The 23,427-nt window shown below is 40.8% G+C and overlaps 1 protein-coding gene across 1 annotated transcript in view; it reads right to left on the bottom strand.

Moving 5' to 3' along the window:
- Positions 1–22,893, bottom strand: part of LOC106568111 (trace amine-associated receptor 13c-like) — a 29,008-nt gene extending 6,115 nt beyond the window's left edge. Inside the window, exon 1 of the mRNA XM_045692779.1 lies at positions 22,090–22,893. Within this exon, the coding sequence (XP_045548735.1) occupies positions 22,090–22,839 (750 nt within the window). The 5' untranslated portion in view covers positions 22,840–22,893. The remainder of the gene's footprint in view (positions 1–22,089) is intronic.
- Between the last annotated feature and the right edge of the window lie 534 nt (positions 22,894–23,427).

The raw sequence follows: 23,427 nt of genomic DNA, 5'->3' as shown, positions 1-23,427 counted from the left end.
ACACTGAAGTTCTCCAGACTTTCAATAATAGAATTAACCAAAAAAGATTTGGAAAGATGGCCCTGCAAGACTACAGGAGTCTTCATGAACATGTCAATATGTCATGGAATATGTGCAAAGGGAAATTGAAAGTCAGGAAGTTGATAAGATGGTATAACGTTATGGTGTGTGCTCTTATGGCATTCCATAAGAACATTCCATAGACTTGTAAAATTGTCCATTTGAACTAAATGATGAAATAATTACTCAAGTTGAGGGAGACAGTTACATCATAGGAACAAATACTATTTGACAGACATCATCCTGCAATATTCTGACCCAATCATAATTTTCTGGTTTGTTGCTGTTCTCTCAGATTCCAGAGGGTCCTGCAAGACTATGTAATAATAACACATAGCATTCAACCAATTAAACGTGTCAAGCATGCACACACACACACACACACACACACACACACACACACACACACACACACACACACACACACACACACACACACACACACACACACACACACACACACACACACACACACACACTTTCACCTCTGTAGACCTCATGAATCCCAAAGAGCATACTACACCAACAACCTTTTCTCTGTGACTGATGACACTATGACCATAGCATCTCTACTGGGTAAATGAACAACTCCTTAATGATGTTCGCTTGACTTTAAGTTTCTCACACCAGAGGATAATGGTATAATCTGTATGGAAGGCTCTGGCATAATGAGGTCCAAAACTCACAGGAATTATTCCAATTAAAGGTGTTGGAGACAAACACAAATGCTATACTCCAAGGCATAAACATTCAGAGTTAACCTGACAATGAACCCCAGTGCACCTTTCTAGTGTAATTTGTGTGCATGCACAAGAGTCCAACCTTCATTAGGACACTCTCAGTCTGGCTCAGTACAACCCTTACCCCGAACAAAAGTTGGCATAGGTCAAGAATCCCACCTCTGAATCATGCCTCTGTCACAGCTGGGATCTGAACCTTGGTCTCCTGCATGGAAAATGAACATCTTAGCCATTAGGCCTAGAGGAAATTTCCTCTTGGACCGAAGGTGCCACTGATTTTGAAACCACATGCAGGGATACCTCATCACCATCACGAGAGTGTGAGTCTGACTCAACTCTGCTTAACCTCCCCCTTAAAGAGGTTTACAGAATCAGGTAACTTTCCCTGGGAATTCCAGGTTTTCCAGCAATCCTGTTTGGATAATTGTGGAAGATCCTGCTTATTCACTCCTGATTTCGGGAATTTTCCTACCAGGTTTTCTGGAAAACCAGGGAATTTTGTGAAAGTTAACACATTTTTGCAACCCTACCCTTACCTCACTCAAGTCTCAATCATACACGCCTCTCTATAGTTACTTTATTTAATAATAAGTTATTTTCATTTCGTGGATCATTGTTTATCAACACAGCTAAACTATGATCCAGGATCATCACTGCTAAATTATTATCCAGGGTCAACACAGACATATTACCATACAGAATCAACACAACTAAATGATGAACCAGGCTCAACACAGCTAAATTACAATCCACTATCAAAATAGACACATCTTATATGCTAACTGCTTGTTTCAGAAATGTTGCATTGAATTTAAAATTCAAATCAGGCCTCTGATAAGACCTTCCTAAGATGTGAACTGAAAAGAAGAGGTGTTATGGCACTATACAATAGCAACTTATTTATCTATCACCTTCTCCGAAGGGACCATTGTTTCTATGATAAATAGTTGGGCAACAAGTAAATGTTCAATAGTTTAATCCGTCCAAGTAGCAGCGGCACAAACTTTAGTGGCACAACACGTTCCATCTCCATCCCTTTACTTCTCTGTCACTCAGTCATCTCTCACGTGAATCCCTCCTCACGTGTAGGTGATTATGGGAACAGTAGTCTCCGAAAAAATGGCCCAACAAGATCTCTATGGCGTCGCCATAATAAAAGTCACAGATTACAAATCATACATTTCTGATTACAAAACATAGGCATCTTATTGCAAAAGAAGAGCTACAGTCGTCCCCCCTACAAAACAAAATGCGCCTGTTTCTATTACCTCAACAGAAGCAGCTAGACTGTGCTGGAGAAATAACTGTCTGCTTGGCAAAATGTTAACAACATATAAAAACAATATCAGTAACATACACATTACAACAATAATTAAATTGTATGCAAGAACAGCCCAAACTCTAGTGGATTATGTGCTGTGTAGCCTTATTTAGAATGGTGAAGATATAGGAGTGGTTGTACCCACTGTGACTATTAAAACCTACCCTAACCAAAAACCGTGGATAGATGGCAGAATTCGCACAAAACTGAAAGTGTGAACCACCGCATTTAACCATGGCAAGGTGACTGGGAGTATGGCAGAATACAAACAGTGTAGATATTCCCTCCGCAAGGCAATCAAACAGGCAAAACATCAGTACAGAGACAAAGTGGAGTCGCAATTCAATGGTTCTATCACGAGACGTATGTGGCAGGGTCTACATACAATCACAGTCTACAAAAGGAAAACTAGCCACGTCGCTGACGTCTTGCTTCCAGACAAGCTAAACACCGTCTTCGCCCACTTTGAGGATAACACAATACCACCGATGGGGCCCGCTACCAAGGACTGTGGGATCTCCTTCTCCGTGGCCGATGTGAATAAGACATTTAAGCATGTTAACCCCCGCAAGGCTGCCGGCCCAGACGACATCCCTAGCTGCGTCATCAGAGCATGTGCAGACCAGTTGGCTGGTGTGTTTACAGACATATTTAATCTCTCCCTATTCCAGTCTGCTGTACCAACATGCTTCAAGATGGCCACCATTGTTCCTCTACCCAAAAAAGCAAAGGTAACTGAACTAAATGACTATCGCCCCGTAGCACTCATTTCTGTCAACAGGAAGTGCTTTGAAAGACTAGTGTCATGACTCTCCTTGCTGAGGATCAAAGGCCCATATCAGCTTGGTAAATAGCTGACAACAGCCAGACCCTCTTACCCACAGAAGAGGGGGGGGGGGGGGTTGACACCTTAATACTTGGTTGTAAATTAGACAGTAGCTGAATCTCACCCTTTTCACAAAGGCCTGGGTCTAACAGAGATACTAGAAGAAGACCTTCAACACGTAAATAGATGTATTACTTCTTACCCAAAAGAGCGGCAGTTTTGGGCAAGGTATTAGGGTTACTGTGAAAGTAGTTCCCAAAAGTATCCAAGTGTTACTTCTCTTTCTCTCTCTCTCTCTTGAACTCTCCATCTTGTGTAACAAGTGTCATATTGTGTTAGCCCGCTAGGGATCTGTTGTCATCGTATTAAGTTTCTAACCAATAACCTATACCGTGTGTGTGTATCCTGTGTTATCATTTAGTTTGTTCGTAAATGAATAATCAAAATCAATTTGTGTGGTATGGAACGATCAGTAAGACTCGGGTTTGTGCAGCTTCAAAAAGTATGCGATGTTCAGAATGAGACTGATAAGAGGTAATTGATTAATAAGTGACTGTTATCGATATACAGTTGAAGTCGGAAGTTTACATACACTTAGGCTGGAATCATTAAAACTCTCTTTCAACCACTCCACACATTTCTTGGTAACAAACAAGTTTTGCCAAGGCGGTTAGGACATCTACTTTGGGCATGACACAAGTCATTTTTCCAACAATTGTTTACAGACAGATTATTTCACTTATAATTTACTGTATCACAATTCCAGTGGGTCAGAAGTTTACATACACTAAGTTGACTGTGCCTTTAACCTGTTAGGGCTAGGGGGCAGTATTTGCACGGCTGGATAAAAAAAATGTACCCGATTTAATCTGGTTACTAATCCTACCCAGTAACTAGAATATGCATATACTTATTATATATGGATAGAAAACACTCTAAAGTTTCTAAAACTGTTTGAATGGTGTCTGTGAGTATAACAGAACTCATTTGGCAGGCAAAACCCTGAGACATTTTCTGACAGGAAGTGGATACCTGATGTGTTGTATTACCTTTAAACCTATGCCATTGAAAAACACAGGGGCTGAGGAATATTTTGGCACTTCCTATTGCTTCCACTAGATGTCACCAGCCTTTACAAAGTGTTTTGAGTCTTCTGGAGGGAGATCTGACCGAACAAGAGCCATGGAACGATGATGGCCCATTAGACACCTGGCGCGCGAGTTCATGTTGGGTACCCTCGTTCCAATACGTTATAAAAGAGTATGCATTCGTCCACCTTGAATATTATTCATGTTCTGGTTAAAAAAGGCCCTAATGATTTATGCTATACAACGTTTGACATGTTTGAACGAACGTAAATATATTTTTTCCCCTCGTTCATGAAGTGAAGTCCGGCGGGCTTAGATCATGTGCTAACAAGACGGAGATTTTTGGACATAAATGATGAGCTTTTTTGAACAAAACTACATTCGTTATGGACCTGTGATACCTGGAAGTGACATCTGATGAAGAGAATCAAAGGTAATGGATTATTTACATAGTATTTTCGATTTTAGATCTCCCCAACATGACGGCTAGTCTGTATCGCAACGCGTATTTTTCAGGGCGCAGTGCTCAGATTATTGCAAAGTGTGATTTCCCAGTAAGGTTATTTTTAAATCTGGCAAGTTGATTGCGTTCAAGAGATGTAAATCTATAATTCTTTAAATGACAATATAATATTTTACCAATGTTTTCTAATTTTAATTATTTAATTTGTGGTGTTGACTTGACTGCCGGTTATTGGAGGGAAACGATTTCCTCAACATCAATGCCATAGTAAAACGCTGTTTTTGGATATAAATATGAACTTGATAGAACTAAAAATGCATGCATTGTCTAACATAATGTCCTAGGAGTGTCATCTGATGGAGATTGTAAAAGGTTAGTGCATCATTTTAGCTGGTTTTATGGTTTTGGTGACCCTGTCTTTGAATTGACAAAACATTACACACAACTCTTGTAAATGTACTGTCATAACATACTCTAAATTTATGCTTTCGCCGTAAAACCTTTTTGAAATCGTAAAACGTGGTTAGATTAAGGATATGTTTATCTTTCAAAGGGTGTAAAATAGTTGTATGTTTGAAAAATTTGAATTTTGACATTTATTTGGATTCAAATTTGCCGCTCTTGAAATGCACCTGCTGTTGATGGAGTGCACCACGGGGGGGACGCAGGCGTCCCACCTAGCCCATAGAGGTTAAACAGCTTGGAAAATTCCCCAAAATTATGTCATGGCTTTAGAAGCTTCTTATAGGCTAATTGACATAATTTGAGTCAATTGGAGGTGTACCTGTGGATGTATTTCAAGGCCTACCTTCAAACTCAGTGGCTCTTTGCTTGACATCATGGGAAAATCAAAAGAAATCAGCCAAGACCTCAGAAAAAAAATTGTAGACCTCCACATGTCTGATCCACCCTTGGGAGAGAGAGAGAAAAGCATCCTGTGGTGGACTGCAATAGCATCGAATAGTCCCCGCGATATGCAACTTTTCAGCAAAGTCAGGAACCAATACACGCAGTCAGTCAGGAAAGCTTTTTCAAACAGACATTTGCAACCTGTAGCTCTAACTACAGAAAGTTTTGGGACACTGTAAAGTCCATGGAGAATAATAGCACCTCCTCCAAGCTGTCCACTGCACTGAGGCTAGGTAACACTGCCACCACCGATAAATCCACGATAATTGAGAATTTCAATAAGCATTTATCTACGGCTGGCCATGCTTTCCTCCTGGCTACCCGAACACCGGTCAACAGCTCCACACCCCAGCTTCTTCTTCAACCAAATCCAGATAGCAGATGTTCTGAAAGAGCTGCAAAACCTGGACCCGTACAAATCAGCTGGGCTAGACAATCTGTTTCTAAAATTTCCACCGCCATTGTTGCAACCCCTATTACCAGTCTGTTCAACGTCTCTTTCGTATCATCTGAGATCCCTAAAGATTGGAAAGCTGCCGCGGTCATCCCCCTCTTCAAAGGGGGTGACACTCTAGACCCAAACTGTTACAGACCTATATCCATCCTGCCCTGCCTTTCTAAAGTCTTCCAATGCCAAGTTAATAAACAGATCACTGACCATTTCGAATACCCACCGTACCTTCTCCGCTGTGCAGTCCAGTTCTCGTGCTGGTCACGGGTGCACCTCAGCAAAGCTCAAGGTACTAAACGATATAATAACCGCCATCGATAAAAGACAGTACTGTGCAGCCGTCTTCATCGACCTGGCCAAGGCTTTCGACTCTGTCAATCATCGTATTCTTATCGGCAGACTCAACAGCCTTGGTTTCTCAAATGACTGCCTCGCCTGGTTCACCAACTACTTCTCAGACAGAGTTCAGTGTGTCAAATCAGAGGGCCTGTTGTTCGGACCTCTGGCAGTCTCTATGGGTGTACCACAGGGATCAATTCTCGGGCCGACTCTTTTCTCTGTATATGTCAACAATGTCGCTCTTGCTGCGGGTGATTCCCTGATCCACCTCTACGCAGACGACACCATTCTGTATACATCTGGCCTTTCTTTTGACACTGTGTTAACTAACCTTCAAACGAGCTTCAATGCCATACAACACTCCTTCTGTGGCCTCCAACTGCTCTTAAACGCTAGTAAAACCAAATGTATGCTTTTCAACCTTTCACTGCCCATACCCGCCCGCACGGCTAGCATCACTGCTCTGGACGATTCTGAATTAGAGTATGTGGACAACTACAAATACCTAGGTGTCTGGCTAGACTGTATTCTCTCCTTCCAGACTCATATTAAACATCTCCAATCCAAAATTAAATCTAGAACCGGCTTCCTATTTCGCAACAAAGCCTCCTTCACTCACGCCGCCATTGTTTTTATTTACTTTTCTGCTCTTTTACACACCAGTATTTGTACTTGCACATCACCTTCTGCTCAACTATCACTCCAGTGTTCATTTGCTAAATTGTAATTACTTCGCTACAATGGCCTATTTATTGCCTTACCTCCTCACGCCATTTGCACACACTGTACAGTATATAGACTTTCTTTTTTTTCTATTGTGTTATTGACTGTATGCTTGTTTATTCCATGTGTAACTCTGCGTTGTTGTTTGTGTCGCACTGCTTTGCTTTATCTTGGCCAGGTCACAGTTGTAAATGAGAACTTGTTCTAAACTAGCTTACCTGGTTAAATAAAGGTGAAAAAAATGAAAAAAAATCTGGGGCTTATGTCGTGCCACTACAGGTTTGAATGGCTAGGTAGCAATTGGAAATACTGTTAAGTATACTGTCAAAAACACATTGTTTGGACTGTGTAGAGCAGGGCTCTCCAACCCTGTTCCTGGAGAGCTACATGTTGCAATTTGCAACAACTACTTAGTTAAAGTACCTGAACAACTACCCATTAAAAAATATGTATTAATATATATAGCTGTAATTTCTACTGTAGCTTGCAAATCTTCCTTTTTTCACAGCTGTCACAAATCCTGTTATGCCGTAGCAACCTTGAGTTAACTGTAAACTTCTATTTGCTTCCATTTCATTTAAATTGTTGTTTTTTGGCAAGTTGTTGTTATTATAATGTGTCTTTTTATCTGGATGTGGTACACTTTGTACAACTCTCGTTTGCCCATGTTTCTTTGAGATCCTATGAATTGTAAAGTTTTGTGATACTCTCAACTCATCCTGTGCTATACACTTTTTTATAACACCTCAAATTCATGTCACTTTACTTAAAGGTAAATTGCAGCAGTTTTATTGCAATATCAAATCATTTCTGGAAAACAATTAAGTACCTTAATAGCCTAGTGGTTATCGGTCCAACGCTCTATCCTAGTGGTTAGAGCATTGGGCCAGTAACCGAAAGGTTTTTAGATTGAATCCCCGAGCTGACAAGGTAAAAATCTGTCGTTCTGCCCCTGAACAAGGTAGTTAACCCACTGTTCCTAGGCTGTCATTGTAAATAAGACTTTTTTATTAACTGACTTGCCTAGTTAAATAAAGGATAAATAAATAAAAATAACACCTTACAGTGATTGTTTTCAATTAAAATGGTCAAAAATAAACAAAAATAGCTTCTTAGCAAAGAGAAATTTCTCAAGCAAGAATTTATCTAGGACCATCTGGGAGTGATCTAAGTGGGGAGTGGAAACCTGAAAACGAGCTGTTATTGGCTTCCTTATTGGTCTATTAACTAATTTACCGTCTATCCCACCAAAACAGGCTGAAATTTCAGGTGGTCTTTTCAAACAGTTCTTACACTAAAATGTTGCATTTTCATAATTTTCACAATTTCACAGTACTATTCCAACCTCAATTTTACAGTATTACCTCTGTGTTGTGTGCTTATTCTTCCATTTATATATTCCAGGTCATTTTATGAATCATAAATACATAATAGTTATATAACTTTAGTAACATTTACAAATGTGGGACTAATGAGTCCTAAACGGTTAACGAAATGTCTGTAAATACCTAATAAATGGTTTATAACTAAAAGTTATTATAACGTTTTTCCCATAATTTCTTATTCTTACACTTTACACTCAACTTCTTGCACTACACCATTGAGTTAGACCTAGAGGTTATCTGATATAATTGAGTAACTTTACTACATTTGTAAAAGCGTTGTGTCCCCATTGGGCCACTAAAGGGGTGACATTAAACAATATATGAAATGATTCATGAAGTCCCCAAAATGAACTTTACTTTTACGGTACTTAAATATCTTACAAATCAAATCAATCAAATTTATTTTTATATAGCCCTTCGTACATCAGCTGATACAGGTCTGGACAGGAGTTCGCGCCTCTCAGTTTTGGACCGTTTCGTTCATAAAACCATTTACCAGGATCCGGTACCTCGCAGGCATGAAAGATAATTGTCACTGTTTACAATGGAAAAAGCAATCATAGTTCAAGGAATTGATTTGAGTTGGGCAGGATCAGGTTCATGGTTTGCGCAACATTGTAGCCTATATAGACTAACATGTGGCCATTGTTGTGGTGAGAGAGAGTAGCAGGTCTTTAACTCTCACATACAGTGCATTCAGAAAGTATTCAGACCCCTTGAATTTTTTTTACATTTTGTTACGTTACAGCCTTATTCTAAAATGGATTAAATAAATGTTTTTCCTCATCAATCTACACACAATATTCAATAATGACAAAGCAAAAGCAGGTTTTTAGAAATGTTTCCAAAGTATAAAATATTTATTTTTAAATAAGGTTTGCTTGAAATCTAGCTCAGGTGCACCCTGTTTCCATTGATCATCCTTCAGATGTTTCTACAACTTGATTGAAGTCCACTTGTGGTAAATTCAAGTGATTGGACATGATTTGGAAAGGCACACACCTATCTATATAAAGTCCAACAGTTGACAGTGCATGTCAGAGCAAAAACCAAGCCATGAGGTCGAAGGAATTGTCCTAGTGTGCCGAGCCAGCATTGTGTCGAGGCACAGATCTGGGGAAAGGTACCAAAACATTTCTGCAGCATTGAAGGTCCCCAAAAACACAGTGGCCTCCATCATTCTTAAATGGAAAAAGTTTGGAACCACCAATGCTCTAACTAGAGCTGGCTGCCTGGCAAAACTGAGCAAATGAGGAAGAAGGGCCTTGGTCAGGGAGGTGACCAAGAACCCGATGGTCACTCTGACAGAGCTCTAGAGTTCCTCTGCGGAGATGGGAGAACCTTCCAGAAGGACAACCATCTCTGCAGCACTCCACCAATCAAGCCTTTATGGTAGAGTGGCCAGACGGAAAGCGCTCCTCAGTAAATGGCACATGACAGCCCACTTGGAGATTGCCAAAAGGCACCTAAAGGACCCTCAGACCATGAAAAACAAAAGTATCTGATCTGATGAAACCAAGATTGAACTCATTGGCCTGAATGCCAAGCGTCACGTCTGGAGGAAACCTGGCACCATCCCTATGGTGAAGCATGGTGGTGGTAACATCATGCAGTGGGGATGTTTTCACTGTCAGGGACTGGGAGACTAGTCAGGATCGAGGGAAAGATAAACGGAGCAAAGTACAGAGAGATACTTGATGAACACCTGCTCCAGAGCACTCAGGACCTCAGATGGGGTCGAGGTTCACCATCCAAAAGGAGAACGACCATAAGTACACAGACAAAACAACAAAGGAATGGCTTCGGGACTTGTCTCTGAATGGCCTTGAGTGGCCTAGCCATAGCGCGGACTTGAACCCGATCGAACATCTCTGGAGAGACCTGAAAATAGCTGTGCAGCGACACTCCCCATCCAACCTGACAGAGCTTGAGAGGATCTGCAAGAAGAATGTGAAAATCCCACCAAATACAGGTGTGCCAAGCTTGTAGCTTCATACCCATGATGACTCGAGGCTGTAATCGCTGCCAAAGGTGCTTCAACAAAGTACTGAATCAAGAGTCTGAATGCTAATGTGATTTTTTTTTTGCAAGCGTTTTTAAAAACCTATTTTTCCTTTGCTATTATGGGGTATTGTGTGTAGATTGATGAGGGAAAACACGTTTTAATACATTTTAGGACAAGGCTGTGACTAAGCAATATGTTGGAAAAGTCAAGGGGTCCAAATACTTTTCCGAATGCACTGTAACTAGAATGAAATTCACTTTATATGACATCTCTCCCTCTTTGCTCTGATAGACATGAAACTGCAACTCTCATCTCTCCAGTGTTGCACTTCATCACGTATTTCCTTATAGAATCCTTAAAGAATTCGCTGATGAATTGAAATAGGCTACATTTGACAGTTGTACTGTATAATTTCTGCTTCCTGTTCAGAAATAATTTCAATCATTCCCAATACTACACCAGCAAGTGGCATATAATTTAGCCACAGATCAAGAGCTTTTTTTTTTTAAATTAGACTAGCTGTGGATTGTCTGTAGCCCAACCACAGGTCATGCCTAAAGGCCTTTTGCAATATTAGAAAGCAAATGGATCCCCTTGAAAAGAGAATACTAATCTTTCTGCAGGCTACAAAGTTATTTACTTCCAAATCGGGCTATTGAGCTAAAAGCATTGTTTTACAAAGTAAAACAAGAGAGAGATAAGCATGCTGGCGGTGCTTTCACTCTAGTGGTAGCATGAGACGGAGTCTACAACCCACACAGGTGGCTCAGGTAGTGCAGCTCATCCAGGATGGCACATCAATGCGAGCTGTGGCAAGAAGGTTTGCTGTGTCTGTCATCGTAGTGTCCAGAGCATGGAGGCGCTACCAGGAGACAGGCCGGTACATGAGGAGATGTGGAGGAGGCCGTAGGAGGGCAACAACCCAGCAGCAGGACCGCTATCTCCGCCTTTGTGCAAGGAGGAGCAGGAGAAGCACTGCCAGAGCCCTGCAAAATGACCTCCAGCAGGCCACAAATGTGCATGTGTCTGCTCAAACGGTCAGAAACAGACTCCATGAGGGTGGTATCAGGGCCCGACGTCCACAGGTGGGGGTTGTGCTTACAGCCCAACACCGTGCAGGACATTTGCCAAGATTGGCAAATTCGCCACTGGCGCCCTGTGCTCTTCACAGATGAAAGCAGGTTCACACTGAGCACATGTGACAGAGTCTGGAGACGCCGTGGAGAACGTTCTGCTACCTGCAACATCCTCCAGCATGACCGGTTTGGCGGTGGGTCAGTCATAGTGTGGGATGGCATTTCTTTGGGGGGCCGCACAGCCCTCCATGTGCTCGCCAGAGGTAGCCTGACTGCCAATAGGTACCGAGATGAGATCCTCAGACCCCTTGTGAGACCATATGCTGGTGCGGTTGGCCCTGGGTTCCTCCTAATGCAAGACAATGCTAGACCTCATGTGGCTGGAGTGTGTCAGCAGTTCCTGCAAGAGGAAGGCATTGATGCTATGGACTGGCCCGCCCGTTCCCCAGACCTGAATCCAATTGAGCACATCTGGGACATCATGTTTCGCTCCATCCACCAACGCCACGTTGCACCACAGACTGTCCAGGAGTTGGCGGATGCTTTAGTCCAGGTCTGGGAGGAGATCCCTCAGGAGACCATCCGCCACCTCATCAGGAGCATGCCCAGGCGTTGTAGGGAGGTCATACAGGCACGTGGAGGCCACACACACTACTGAGCCTCATTTTGACTTATTTTAAGGACATTACATCAAAGTTGGATCAGCCTGTAGTGTGGTTTTCCACTTTAATTTTGAGTTTGACTTCAAATCCAGACCTCCATGGGTTGATAAATTGGATTTCCATTGATTATGTTTGTGTGATTTTGTTGTCAGCACATTCAACTATGTAAAGAAAAAAGTATTTAAGACTATTTCTTTCATTCAGATCTAGGATGTGTTTAAGTGTTCCCTTTATTTTTATGAGCAGTATATATATTTTGAATAGTTCACTATAACCCATTTAATCAAGTTAGCCCTCCTCAACAGCGTCAACAGTAGCTCCCAAACCCTTGGCACTAGGAACATTTATAACTACTGTACTGTGACATTTAACATACCATGCACAAAATTCTGTCATTGTGTAAAACTTTACTTTGGGGCATTGTCATATTTGCATGTAGTTACATTTTACCATCAAATTCTTACACAATACCCCATTGAGTTAGACCTGGATGTTATCTTATATCATGCAGGATTGTACAGGTAACTGACAAAAGAATGGAAACACTCCAGTAAATGAGGTATAGATTTCCAGATTCTACAAGAGTGCCAAGGTGAATTGAAGTTGTGGTTAGTGGTGTCCAAACGGCCTATTAAGATGCCTATTGATATGTAATTAATATTTACTTGGGCAGTTTGCATTTCAACTTCACTACACTTGTTGAAGACATTGTGTTGCCAATGAGCCACTAGATGGTGGTGTTATACAACATTTAGAATGATTAATGAAGTCCTCAAAATGTACATAACTTTTACAGTAGTGACATACTACGTATCATTAAATAACATGGAACAACCACAGGCTTTGGTCTTCTGAATGTACAACCCAAAATTACTGTCTTTATAACAAGTTTATGCCTTCTACAATAAACTCATTCCTATCCAATCCTGCCAAATCATTCTGTATCAACAACAAGCAGAATCAACAAACGTGTCTATGATGACAAAAAACGGAGAAAAGTTATGTAATTGTATTGTTACATGAAATAAGCAATTAAAACAATAATAGTTTCAAATAATATTCAATCTATTTGTCAAATTTAGGAATTAAACAGAATTATCAACACCTTAACTTTAGAGTGAAAATATGTTTAGCTGTCAATTTGAACCATGGATAAAATAAAGCACACATTATTGGATAAGGAATTAAGAAATGGCAGAAAGCTTAAGTAAACTGATGATTGGTGAGAAACATACTGGATAAAAAAAATTGGAATCCAACAAGTGAGATAGGTGAAAACTACAATAGATAGAGTTTTTGCTACTTTTCTCTCAGACTTATTTGCCTGTACAGTTTTAACACCAGACTGGGTGGCAGCCTCTTTTGAAAATACCTTCCTGGCCTGTGATCTGGCGACCAAAAATATTTTCAAATAAAGTGTTATAATAATAGAGCACGGGACAACCATTGTAATTACAAGGTCAATGATGCTACTCCAGTCAAATACTTCAACAATAAAATATTCTTCAAAACACCTTCTAGGTACTTGTACATTTACATTTATTTTTATAAAAGCATCATTGTATATGATACAACAAAACCATAAAATGAATATACAGGTAATTGTTGTTATTGTAGAATGGTAAAATAAGCGATCAGACACAGCAACATAGCAGTCAATAGATATCAATACCAAATTGCCAAGAGATATGGATAAAATTAAATAACTGATGAACACATAAAACACAGAAATATTTCCCCAAAATCAACATGATTCCATTATTGCTACGGTCCCTACTGGTATCACAATCAGTCCCACCAGGAGATCTGCCAGAGAAAGGATGAGCAGGTTGGTTGGAGTGTGGAGTTGCTTGAAGTGAGAGATAGAGATGACCACTGTCATGGTTGTCGAAAGGAGAAGCGGACCAAAGTGCAGCGTGTGTGTCATTCCACATTTTATAACACTGTGAAACTATGCAATCCAAAACAATAAACTGAACTAACAAAAACATCAAACCGTGATGGCGAGGTGAAACATACACTACTCAAAGATAATCTCCCACAAACCCAGGTGGAAAAAACGCCTACTTAAGTATGAACTCCAATTACAGACAACGAGGACCAGCTGCCTCTAATTGGAGATCATCCCAAACAAAACCAACATAGAAATACAAAACTAGAACATGAACATAGAAATACAAAACATAGAAAAACACCCCCTGTCACCTGGTAGAGTAGGTCAGGGTATGACAGGGGGGATTTCTAGGATTGTTTTTCTATGTGTCACGTCCTGACCAGTATAGGGGTTATTTGTATTTGTATGTTGGTCAGGACGTGGCAGAGGGTATTTGTTTCATGTGGTTCGGGGGTTATGTGTATTGTAGAGGGGTGTTTTATTTATGTTTTATGTTTTGTATTTCTAGGTTCATTCTAGTTCTTTGTATTTCTATGTTTAGGTAATTGGGTGTTGGACTCTCAATTGGAGGCAGGTGTTTTTAGTTGCTTCTGATTGAGAGTCCTATATATAGGTATGTGTTTTGTTTGTAGTTTGTGGGTAGTTGTATTTCGCACTGTTGTGAGTATTAGCCTGTGAAGCTGTCGTTCTTTGTGTCTTGTTTTTCTGTGTTCACATTTATTTAATAAAATATAATGATGAACATTCAACCTGCTGCGCCTTAGTCCTCTCTACCCAACGACACCTGTGACACTATGTTATGTTCTAGTTTTGTATTTCTATGTTGGGCTTTGTTTGAGATGATCTCCAATTAGAGGCAGCTGGTTATCGTTGTCTCTAATTGGAGGTCATATTTAAGTTGGTGTTTGTCCCACCTGAGTTTGTGAGAGATTAATTTTGAGTTGTGTATGTTTCACCGCTGCGTCACGGTTTGTTGTTTTTGTCATTAAGTTTATTTATGTATTGCATAGTTTCACAGTGTAAATAAAATGTGGAACGACACACACTGCACTTTGGTCCGCTTCTCCTTTTGACAACCGTGCCATTGGAACACAGGCGAGATGGTTGCTGATAATGGGCCTCTGTACACCTATGTAGATATTCCATTAAAAAATCAGTCATTTCCAGCTACAATAGTCATTTACAACATTAACAATGTCTACACTGTATTTCTGATCAATTTGTTATTTTAATGGACAATGTGATTTTCTTTTAAAAACAAGGACATTTATTAGTGACCCCAAACTTTTGAACGACAGTGTATATTTGGGCTCTTGAGTGGCGCAGCGGTCTAAGGCACTGAGTCTCAGTGCTAGAGGCGTCACTACAGACCTTGGTTAGATTCCAGGCTGTATCACAATCGGTTGTGATTGGGAGTCACATAGGGCGGCACACAATGGCCCAGCATCTTACTTGTTCGTTTTTGGTCTTGGTAGGCCGTCATTATAAATAAGAATTTGTTCTTAACTGACGTGTCTTGTTAAATAAAGGTAAAATAAATGGTGTTGAAAAAAGTACTCAATTGCCATACTTGGGTTAAAGTAAAGATACCTTGATAAAAATGACTCACCTAAAATTGAAAGTCACCCGGTAAAATACTACTTGAGTAAAATAAAAATTATATATTTGGTTTTAAATATACTTAAGTATCAAAAGTAAATGGAATTGCACAAATATACTGAAATAAAAGTATAAACATTTTCAAATTCCCTATATTAACGAAAACCAAACGGCACGGTAAAATACAGATAACCCAACAAACTACTTAAGTAGTACTTTAAACTATTTTTACTTAAGTACTTTACACCACTGTAAAAAAAATTATGTTTTAAATATATTAGTGAATTGGGTCGTCAGATGCATGGGGGGGGGGGTCTTGTTTGTAATTTGTGATCTTCTGAAGTCACTTCCACACAGATGAGCAATTGTTGGTGGAGAATTGTTTTTCTAGCAGCTCCTTATATTGTCGTTTGGCTTCCATTATGTTTGTTCAGTAGGTGTTTTGCCACCATGGATTGGTCAATGTTGCTGCTCGTATGTGCCCCTTACTTGGCAGAGTGAAGGCCTCTCACCTGGTTGAGTGCTGGTTGGAATGCAGTTTTCCTCGCAGACACTGATATAAGATGTTTCCCTGTCTGTGTAGTCATGTATGTTGGTATTGTCTTTGAAAACGTCCTAATCGTTGGAGTCCAGGCAGTCCTCCAAAACCTTGTGGCTGACATCCTTGTAGGGATTTTCACCTAAACTGTATTTGCTATGCCCAGCTAAAAGACAGTATAATGAGGGCCATGAAGATTAGGCTAGTAAACCTTTATATCCACGTAAAGGTGGAGAATTGTAGAATATAGTGGACTGGTCCATATTTGTGTGATACTTACTGATTTGTCACAGCACAGGCTCAAATACATCATACACATCTGTTATTGTTTTTTCATCTGGCTGTTCACCCCTTTGAATCCTTTAAAAATATTTTTTCGAACAGAGGGTTCAGGGTTATTTGTCTTATGAAGTTATGTAGAGCAATTGTAAAATAAAAAACAACATCCTTGTATTTTCAGGCACTAGTTTCTGTCAAGTCCTGACCAGTAAAGGGGTTATTTGTTATTATAGTTTGGTCAGGACGTGGCGTTTGTTTTATGTGGTTTGGGGTTTGTTGGTATATGTGTTTTGTAGAGGGGTGTTTGTTTAGATTAGTCCGGGGTTTTTGGTTAGGTTCTATGTTGTGTATTTCTATGTTAGATCTAGGGTGTTTAGTTCTATGTTTAGTTTATTGGGATTGGGCCTTAAATTGGAGGCAGCTGTTCCTCGTTGCTTCTGATTGAAGGTCCTATGTATAGGGGTGTGTTTGTTATGGGAATTGTGGGAGGTTGTTATTGCATAGCTATGTGTAGCCTGCATTACTGTTTGTCGGCCGTTCGTGTGTCTTGTCTTGTTTTGTTTAGTAAGTGTTCTAAATAAAGTTATAATGTGCACTCAACCCGCTGCGCCTTGGTCCACTTCCTACGACGACCGTTACAGAACCTCCCACCACAAACGGACCAAGCAGCAGCGGAAGGAGCTACAAATTAATTATGTGGACTATACGGAAACTTGGACATGGGAGGAGATCCTGGATGGGGCTGGACCATGGCACCAGGCTGGGGAATATCGTCGCCCACCGGAGGAGATCGAGGCAGCCAAGGCGGAGCGGCGCCGGTATGAGGCTCTATACACACGGGTGGCATTTAAGCCTGAGAGGCAGCCCCAATAAAAAAAATTGGGGGGGCACACGGGTAGTTTGGCTGGGCCAGGGTTAAGCTCCAAGCCAACTCCCCGTGCTTATCGGAGGCAACCTGTTATTGGTCAGGCTCCGTACTATGGGGTGATGCACACGGACAGATCGGCGGAGCCGAGGATGGAACCAGAGCCAGTCGGTGTGAAATGGGAGGTGAGCGAAGCAGAGACAGTAAAGGAGTTGATGGGAAAATTGGAGGAGAAAGATATGAGAGAGCTGCTGTTTTAGGCACGACATTCGCCCTACGGAGCGTGTCCTTAAATTGATGTCACCTGAGTCAGCTCTCCATACTTGTCCTGAGGTGCGTGCTAGCCGGCTGGTGAAGACAGTACCAGCACCACGTACCAGGCCTCCAGTGCGGCAGCCCAGTCCAACTCGTCCTGTTCCTGCTCCTCGTACTAGCCCTGTGGTGCGTGTCCTTAGTCTGGAGACGGCCCACAGTCCGGAACAAAGAGAGACGGCTCACAGTCCGGAACCGAGAGAGACGGCCCACAGTCCGGAACCGAGAGAGACGGCCCACAGTCCGGAACCGAGTGAGACGGCCCACAGTCCGGACCCGAGTGAGACGGCCCACAGTCCGGACCCGAGTGAGACGGCCCACAGTCCGGACCCGAGTGAGACGGCCCACAGTCCGGACCCGAGTGAGACGGCCCACAGTCCGGACCCGAGTGAGACGGCCCACAGTCCGGACCCGAGTGAGACGGCCCACAGTCCGGACCCGAGTGAGACGGCCCACAGTCCGGACCCGAGTGAAACGGCCTACAGTCCGGAGCTCCCAGAGTCGCCCTACAGTCCAAGGTCTACAGTGACGCGCTTTAGGCCGAGGTATTCAGCAGGGGTGGACTGGTTAGGTGGAGGACTAAGGCCAGAGCCTGAGCCACCTCCACAGTAGGAGGTTTGGGGGGGGGTGTAGCACGGGAACCGTCAGAGACGGCAGCCACCCTCCCTTCCCTCCCTTTAGTTTGAGGGGTTTATTTTTGTAGATTTTTTTTTTGTGAGGTGCATCCGGGGTCTGCACCTTTGGGGAGGGGGGGTACTGTCACGTCCTGACCAGTAAAGGGGTTATTTGTCAGTAAGTGGCAGGGGGTGTTTGTTTTATGTGGTTCGGGGTTCGTTGGTATATGTGTTTTGAAGAGGGGTGTTTGTTTAGGTTCTATGTTGTGTATTTCTATGTTAGATCTAGGGTGTTTAGTTCTATGTTTAGTTTATTGGGATTGGGCCTTCAATTGGAGGCAGCTGTTCCTCGTTGCCTCTGATTGAAGGTCCTATGTATAGGGGTGTGTTTGTTATGGGAATTGTGGGAGGTTGTTATTGCAAAGCTATGTGTAGCCTGCATTACTGTTTGTCGTCCGTTTGTTTTTCTTGTTTTGTTTAGTAAGTGTTCTAAATAAAGTTAGAATGAGCACTCATCCCGCTGCGCCTTGGTCCACTTCCTACGACGACCGTTACAGAACCTCCCACCACAAACGGACCAAGCAGCAGCGGAAGGAGCTACAAATTAATTATGTGGACTATACGGAAACTTGTCAGACTTTTTGTTTTGTTTAAACAGCCTATTCATTTTTGCCAGTTCAAGATGTTTAACTCCCCAAAGGCCTCACTGGTCCATTTCTTCACTGTATGTTTGACAGGCTTGCAGGTTTTTCGTTCCTGTCTGTATGAGGGAATGAGTTGGATAATCACATACTCATAGTTCCCCAGAGGGGCGTGGTATGCCCCTTTAACAATGCTGTAACAATGGTCCAGACTTTCCCATTCTCTTGTGGGGCATTTTGCCAATTTTTTTAATCTGGGCAGATCTTAGCTCAGACTTGTGTGGTTGAAAACCCCTAGAATGATGAATGCAGAATTCAGGTATTTCCTTTCCTCCTCTGTAACTTTGTCATCCAGAAGCTGTCGTGTCATCTGAGCACAGGCTTGCAGTGGTATGTACACACCAGCCAGTGAATGATGTGCTGCAAAGTAAGTTTTATAATTGTGAATTCCTCCTGTAGCTAGCTGGGGGTACAGTGAGCTCATGTCATGCCTATGTAGCAGACATGAGCCGTTCATGATCACGTGATGAGGTAGCCTCGCCTGCGAACTTCAAAACCAGTGTCTGCCCTCAGTCCAAGGGGGTATTTCCTCTTGGTCTTAGGGTCTAAAGATGTTAGTTGCTCCCATGGGAGACCCGGGTTCATATCCCGCCTATTACAATGGCACCCCACGTTGGGCACTCTTTCATTGGGGAGGAGGTCAAAGGGGGGGTAAATACAGCGGACATGAGTCGGTCATTATCACGTGATGAGATAGCCCTGCCTGCAAACTTCAAAACCAGTGTCTGCCCTCAAACCGGGTTCATATCCTCCATGTTACGTCACTAAAGGTGTCAATGGCTAGCTAGCTAGTGGCAGTATTGTCAAGTATAAGGTCATCAAAACACATTGTTTGGACTGTAAAAAGCAGGGTTCTCCAACCCTGTTCCTGGAGAGCTACATGTTGCAATTGCAACATCAACTACTTAGTTACCTGACCAACTACCAATCAAAAAAACATAATAATAATAATAATATAGCTCGCTGTTACCGTAGTCTGCACACCTTGCTTTTTTCACAGCTGTCACTAATCCTGTTGTGCCCCAGCAACCTTAGTTTTGTTGTAAAATTATATTTTCTTCCATTTTGTTTGAACATTTTTGTGTTTTTTTGTTGTTATTTTTATATCTGGACATGATCCAATTTGTACAACTCAGAACAGTTAATTGTCTCATTGTCAAAATAAAAAAAATCCTAAAAACATCTGTGCTCCCATTTGCCCATGTTTTTTGGAGATCCTTAGATTGGTGAAGTTTTGTGATCTTTTCAACTCATCCTGTGGTATAAGCACATTCATAGCTGTTTTATAACACCTCAAAATAAGTGCCTTACTGTGATTGTTTTACATAAAATAAACAAAAAAGCAATTTCTCAAGCACAAATTTAGCTAAGACTGTCTGTGTGTTGTCTGAGTGGGGAGGGGAAAACCGAAAACAAACTGTTATTGGCAGAGAGGTTTGGAACTCTCGATTTTATTGATCTATTAACTAATTTATTGCCTGGTGATGTCACCAGGCAGGCCAGAACTCCATTCCACCAAAACAAGCTGTCATTTTTTCATTATTTTCAAACAACTCTTACACTAAAAGGGCATTATCATAATTTACACAATTTCACAGTATTATTCCAACCTCATAGTTTTTGACTGCACAGTAAAACCGGATAAATTATGGCTACTCAAACATTTTGAGGAAACTGATTATTGAAAACAAATTATAATAATAAGTTAATAATCTTAAATAGCTGAAGTTAGCAGTACTACCTTCATATGAGTAATACAAATGCATTTTCTTTGAGTAAGGTATACTTAAATTAAATTCAACACCAACACTAAGCCACTTCTCCAAATAATTTCCCAGTGTGCCTTGACTTTTCGATTGAAATGTAGAGTTACCACCCATAATGTATTAGTTAGTGACAGAGACATGGTTGTTGAATTCCTTCAGAGTGCCTAGGTGAATATTATCATTATAATTGAACCCTTACATATATCATAAGGCCTTATACAATGGCCTGGAATTCATAGTTTACAGGCCACATCAGGCCTGCAAGTAGGGTTGAAAAATTCCCCCAACTTTCCTGAAAAAATCCTCCAACAAGGATTTCTGTAAGACCTTGGAAATTTACCAGAATTTTGCAAGACTAACTGTAAATCAGATTATTCTGATTTACAAAGTGATGGGTAATTCATATTGGAATCTAGCCAACCTTAGGCTATCCAACAGTTTAAATGTTTTATTCACTCACAACCTGCATTTATAATGATTGCCAGGGTTAATAACAGTGGGAGGAAACTACCTACGCCATTTAAACTGGAACAACCATTTCAGTAACGAGTGCACAAATACAATGATTAGATTAGTTTAGAATTTTTTTAATCTTTGTGGAACATAAGATTTAATCAATCAATTACTCAACGTACATGCACCCAGACCCTTACCACAAGAAACATCTATGTTGTAAGTCTAACGACCTTACCTTGCAATAAGTCCTGTGATTGTGCGAATCTCTCTTTTGGGGCATTATTATTTGTCATTTTTTCACATTGTTACATTTTAACATCAAATTCTTACAAAATACACCATTGATATAGACCTGGACAGTAGATGATATCAAGCAGTATTGTACATTTAAACTTTACTACACTTGTTAAAGACATTGTGTCGCCATTGAGCCACTAGAGGGTGGTGTTAAATAACATCTGGACTGATTCATGACGTCCTCAAAATGTACTTTACTTTTAGAATACTTACATATTATTTATCATTAAATAACATGGAACAAACACAGACTTTGGTCTTTGGAATGTACAACCCAAAATGACTAACATTTCTTTATAACAAGCTTATGTCTTCGGCAATTAACAAGTCATTACAATCCAATACAGCCAAATCATGCTGTATCAACACCACATTCTGAATCAACACCAAATGTATCTATGATAACAACAGCTAACTGAGATAAGTAATGTAAGTGTATTATGAAAGAAACAATTACAACAACAGTATAGTTTGAAAATAACATTATCAAATCTATGTTTGTCAAACTTTTGAATAAAAATGTAGGAACTATAAACGCCTTAACTTTAAAATTAAAATATGTTTAGCTATCGCTTTGAACCGTGGATAAAAGAAAGCATAAATTATTGGATTAATTAAGGAATTAAGAAACGGCAGCAAGAGTAAGTAAGTTAATGATTGTGGAAGAAAAAATTGTAGAAAAAAACTTGAAATCCAACAAGTGAGATAGGTGAAAACTACAATAGATAGAGTTTTTGCTGCTTTTCTCTCAGACTTATTTGCCCGTACAATTTTAACACCAGACTTGGTGGCAGCCTCTTTTGAAAATATCTTTCTGGCCTGTGATCTGGCAGCCACAAAAATTTTGAAATAAAGTGTTATAATAATATAGCATGGTACAACCATTATAATTACAAAGTCAATGGTTTTACTCCAGTTAAATCCTTCTAAAATAAAACATTCTTCAAAGCACATTTTGGGTACCTGTACAGTTACAGAGTTATTTGAAATAGCAGTGTTGTATATGCTACACCAACACCAGGTAATCAATATCCAACAGATAATTCTTGGTATTGTTATTTTTGTGTGGTACAACAAGGGATAACACACAGCTACATAACGTTCAATAGATATCAAAACCAAATTGCCCAGAGATAAAGAAATAATTAAGTAACCGATGAAGAGAAAAAACACACAGAAATATTTCCCAAAAACCCAGCATGATTCCATTACTGCCACAGTCACTACTGGTATCGCAATCAGTCCCACCAGGAAATCTGTCACAGCCAGAGAAAGGATGAGCAGGTTGGTTGGAGTGTGGAGCTGCTTGAAGTGATAGATCGAGATGATCACCAGTACGTTCAAAAATACTGTAACCGCTGAAATTAATGAGAACAAAATGTACAGTGTTATGTAAATAGATGTCGATAGCGAAGCCTTCCTGCAAGAAGAGTTATGAAAACAGTGTTGATCATCTTTGTGTTCCTCCATTTGTAAGAAAGGGTAAAAATGCTGAGGTCCTGCTCCTGTTTGATCCTTTGTATGACCCTGTCAGGTCACCCTTCTGACAGACTATGAGCTCTGCCTCTCTATTTATCCCTGTGTGACTGAGAGACACTCCCCCTCCTCAGAGTTTCTCCACACACACACACCACTAAAACATACATAAGTGAGCACAAAAAAATGACAAACGGTCAGAAAAACAAATACTTTGTGGAACCATGATGAGATCAAACACAGCAATATAGTGGTTAATAGATGTATGACAAGTCTGACAATTTTAATCTGGAAAAAATAGTATGGTCTATGTTTTGGTGATTCAAAGGCTATTTGACATGGGAAATAGGATGACTGTTTTGGGTGATGTCAGTGCTCAGTTTGGACTTAACACTACTTCACAACCTCAAAAGACATGACGGGACGGCATGTCAGTTAGCCAGTGTGTAGGAATGTTGACAGTAAGGGATGTTAATAAGATGGCATAACCTCATGGTATATGCACTAATGAGCACGTAAAATCAAAATGAATAGTGCCATTATAGGAAAATTCAATATACAGTGCATTCGGAAAGTATTCAG

Source organism: Salmo salar, chromosome ssa13 (genome assembly GCF_905237065.1).
Source record: "Salmo salar chromosome ssa13, Ssal_v3.1, whole genome shotgun sequence".
NCBI classification, from domain to species: domain Eukaryota; kingdom Metazoa; phylum Chordata; class Actinopteri; order Salmoniformes; family Salmonidae; genus Salmo; species Salmo salar.
The sequence above is the reverse complement of the archived record's forward strand: the minus strand, read 5'-3'. Positions and strand labels throughout refer to the sequence as shown.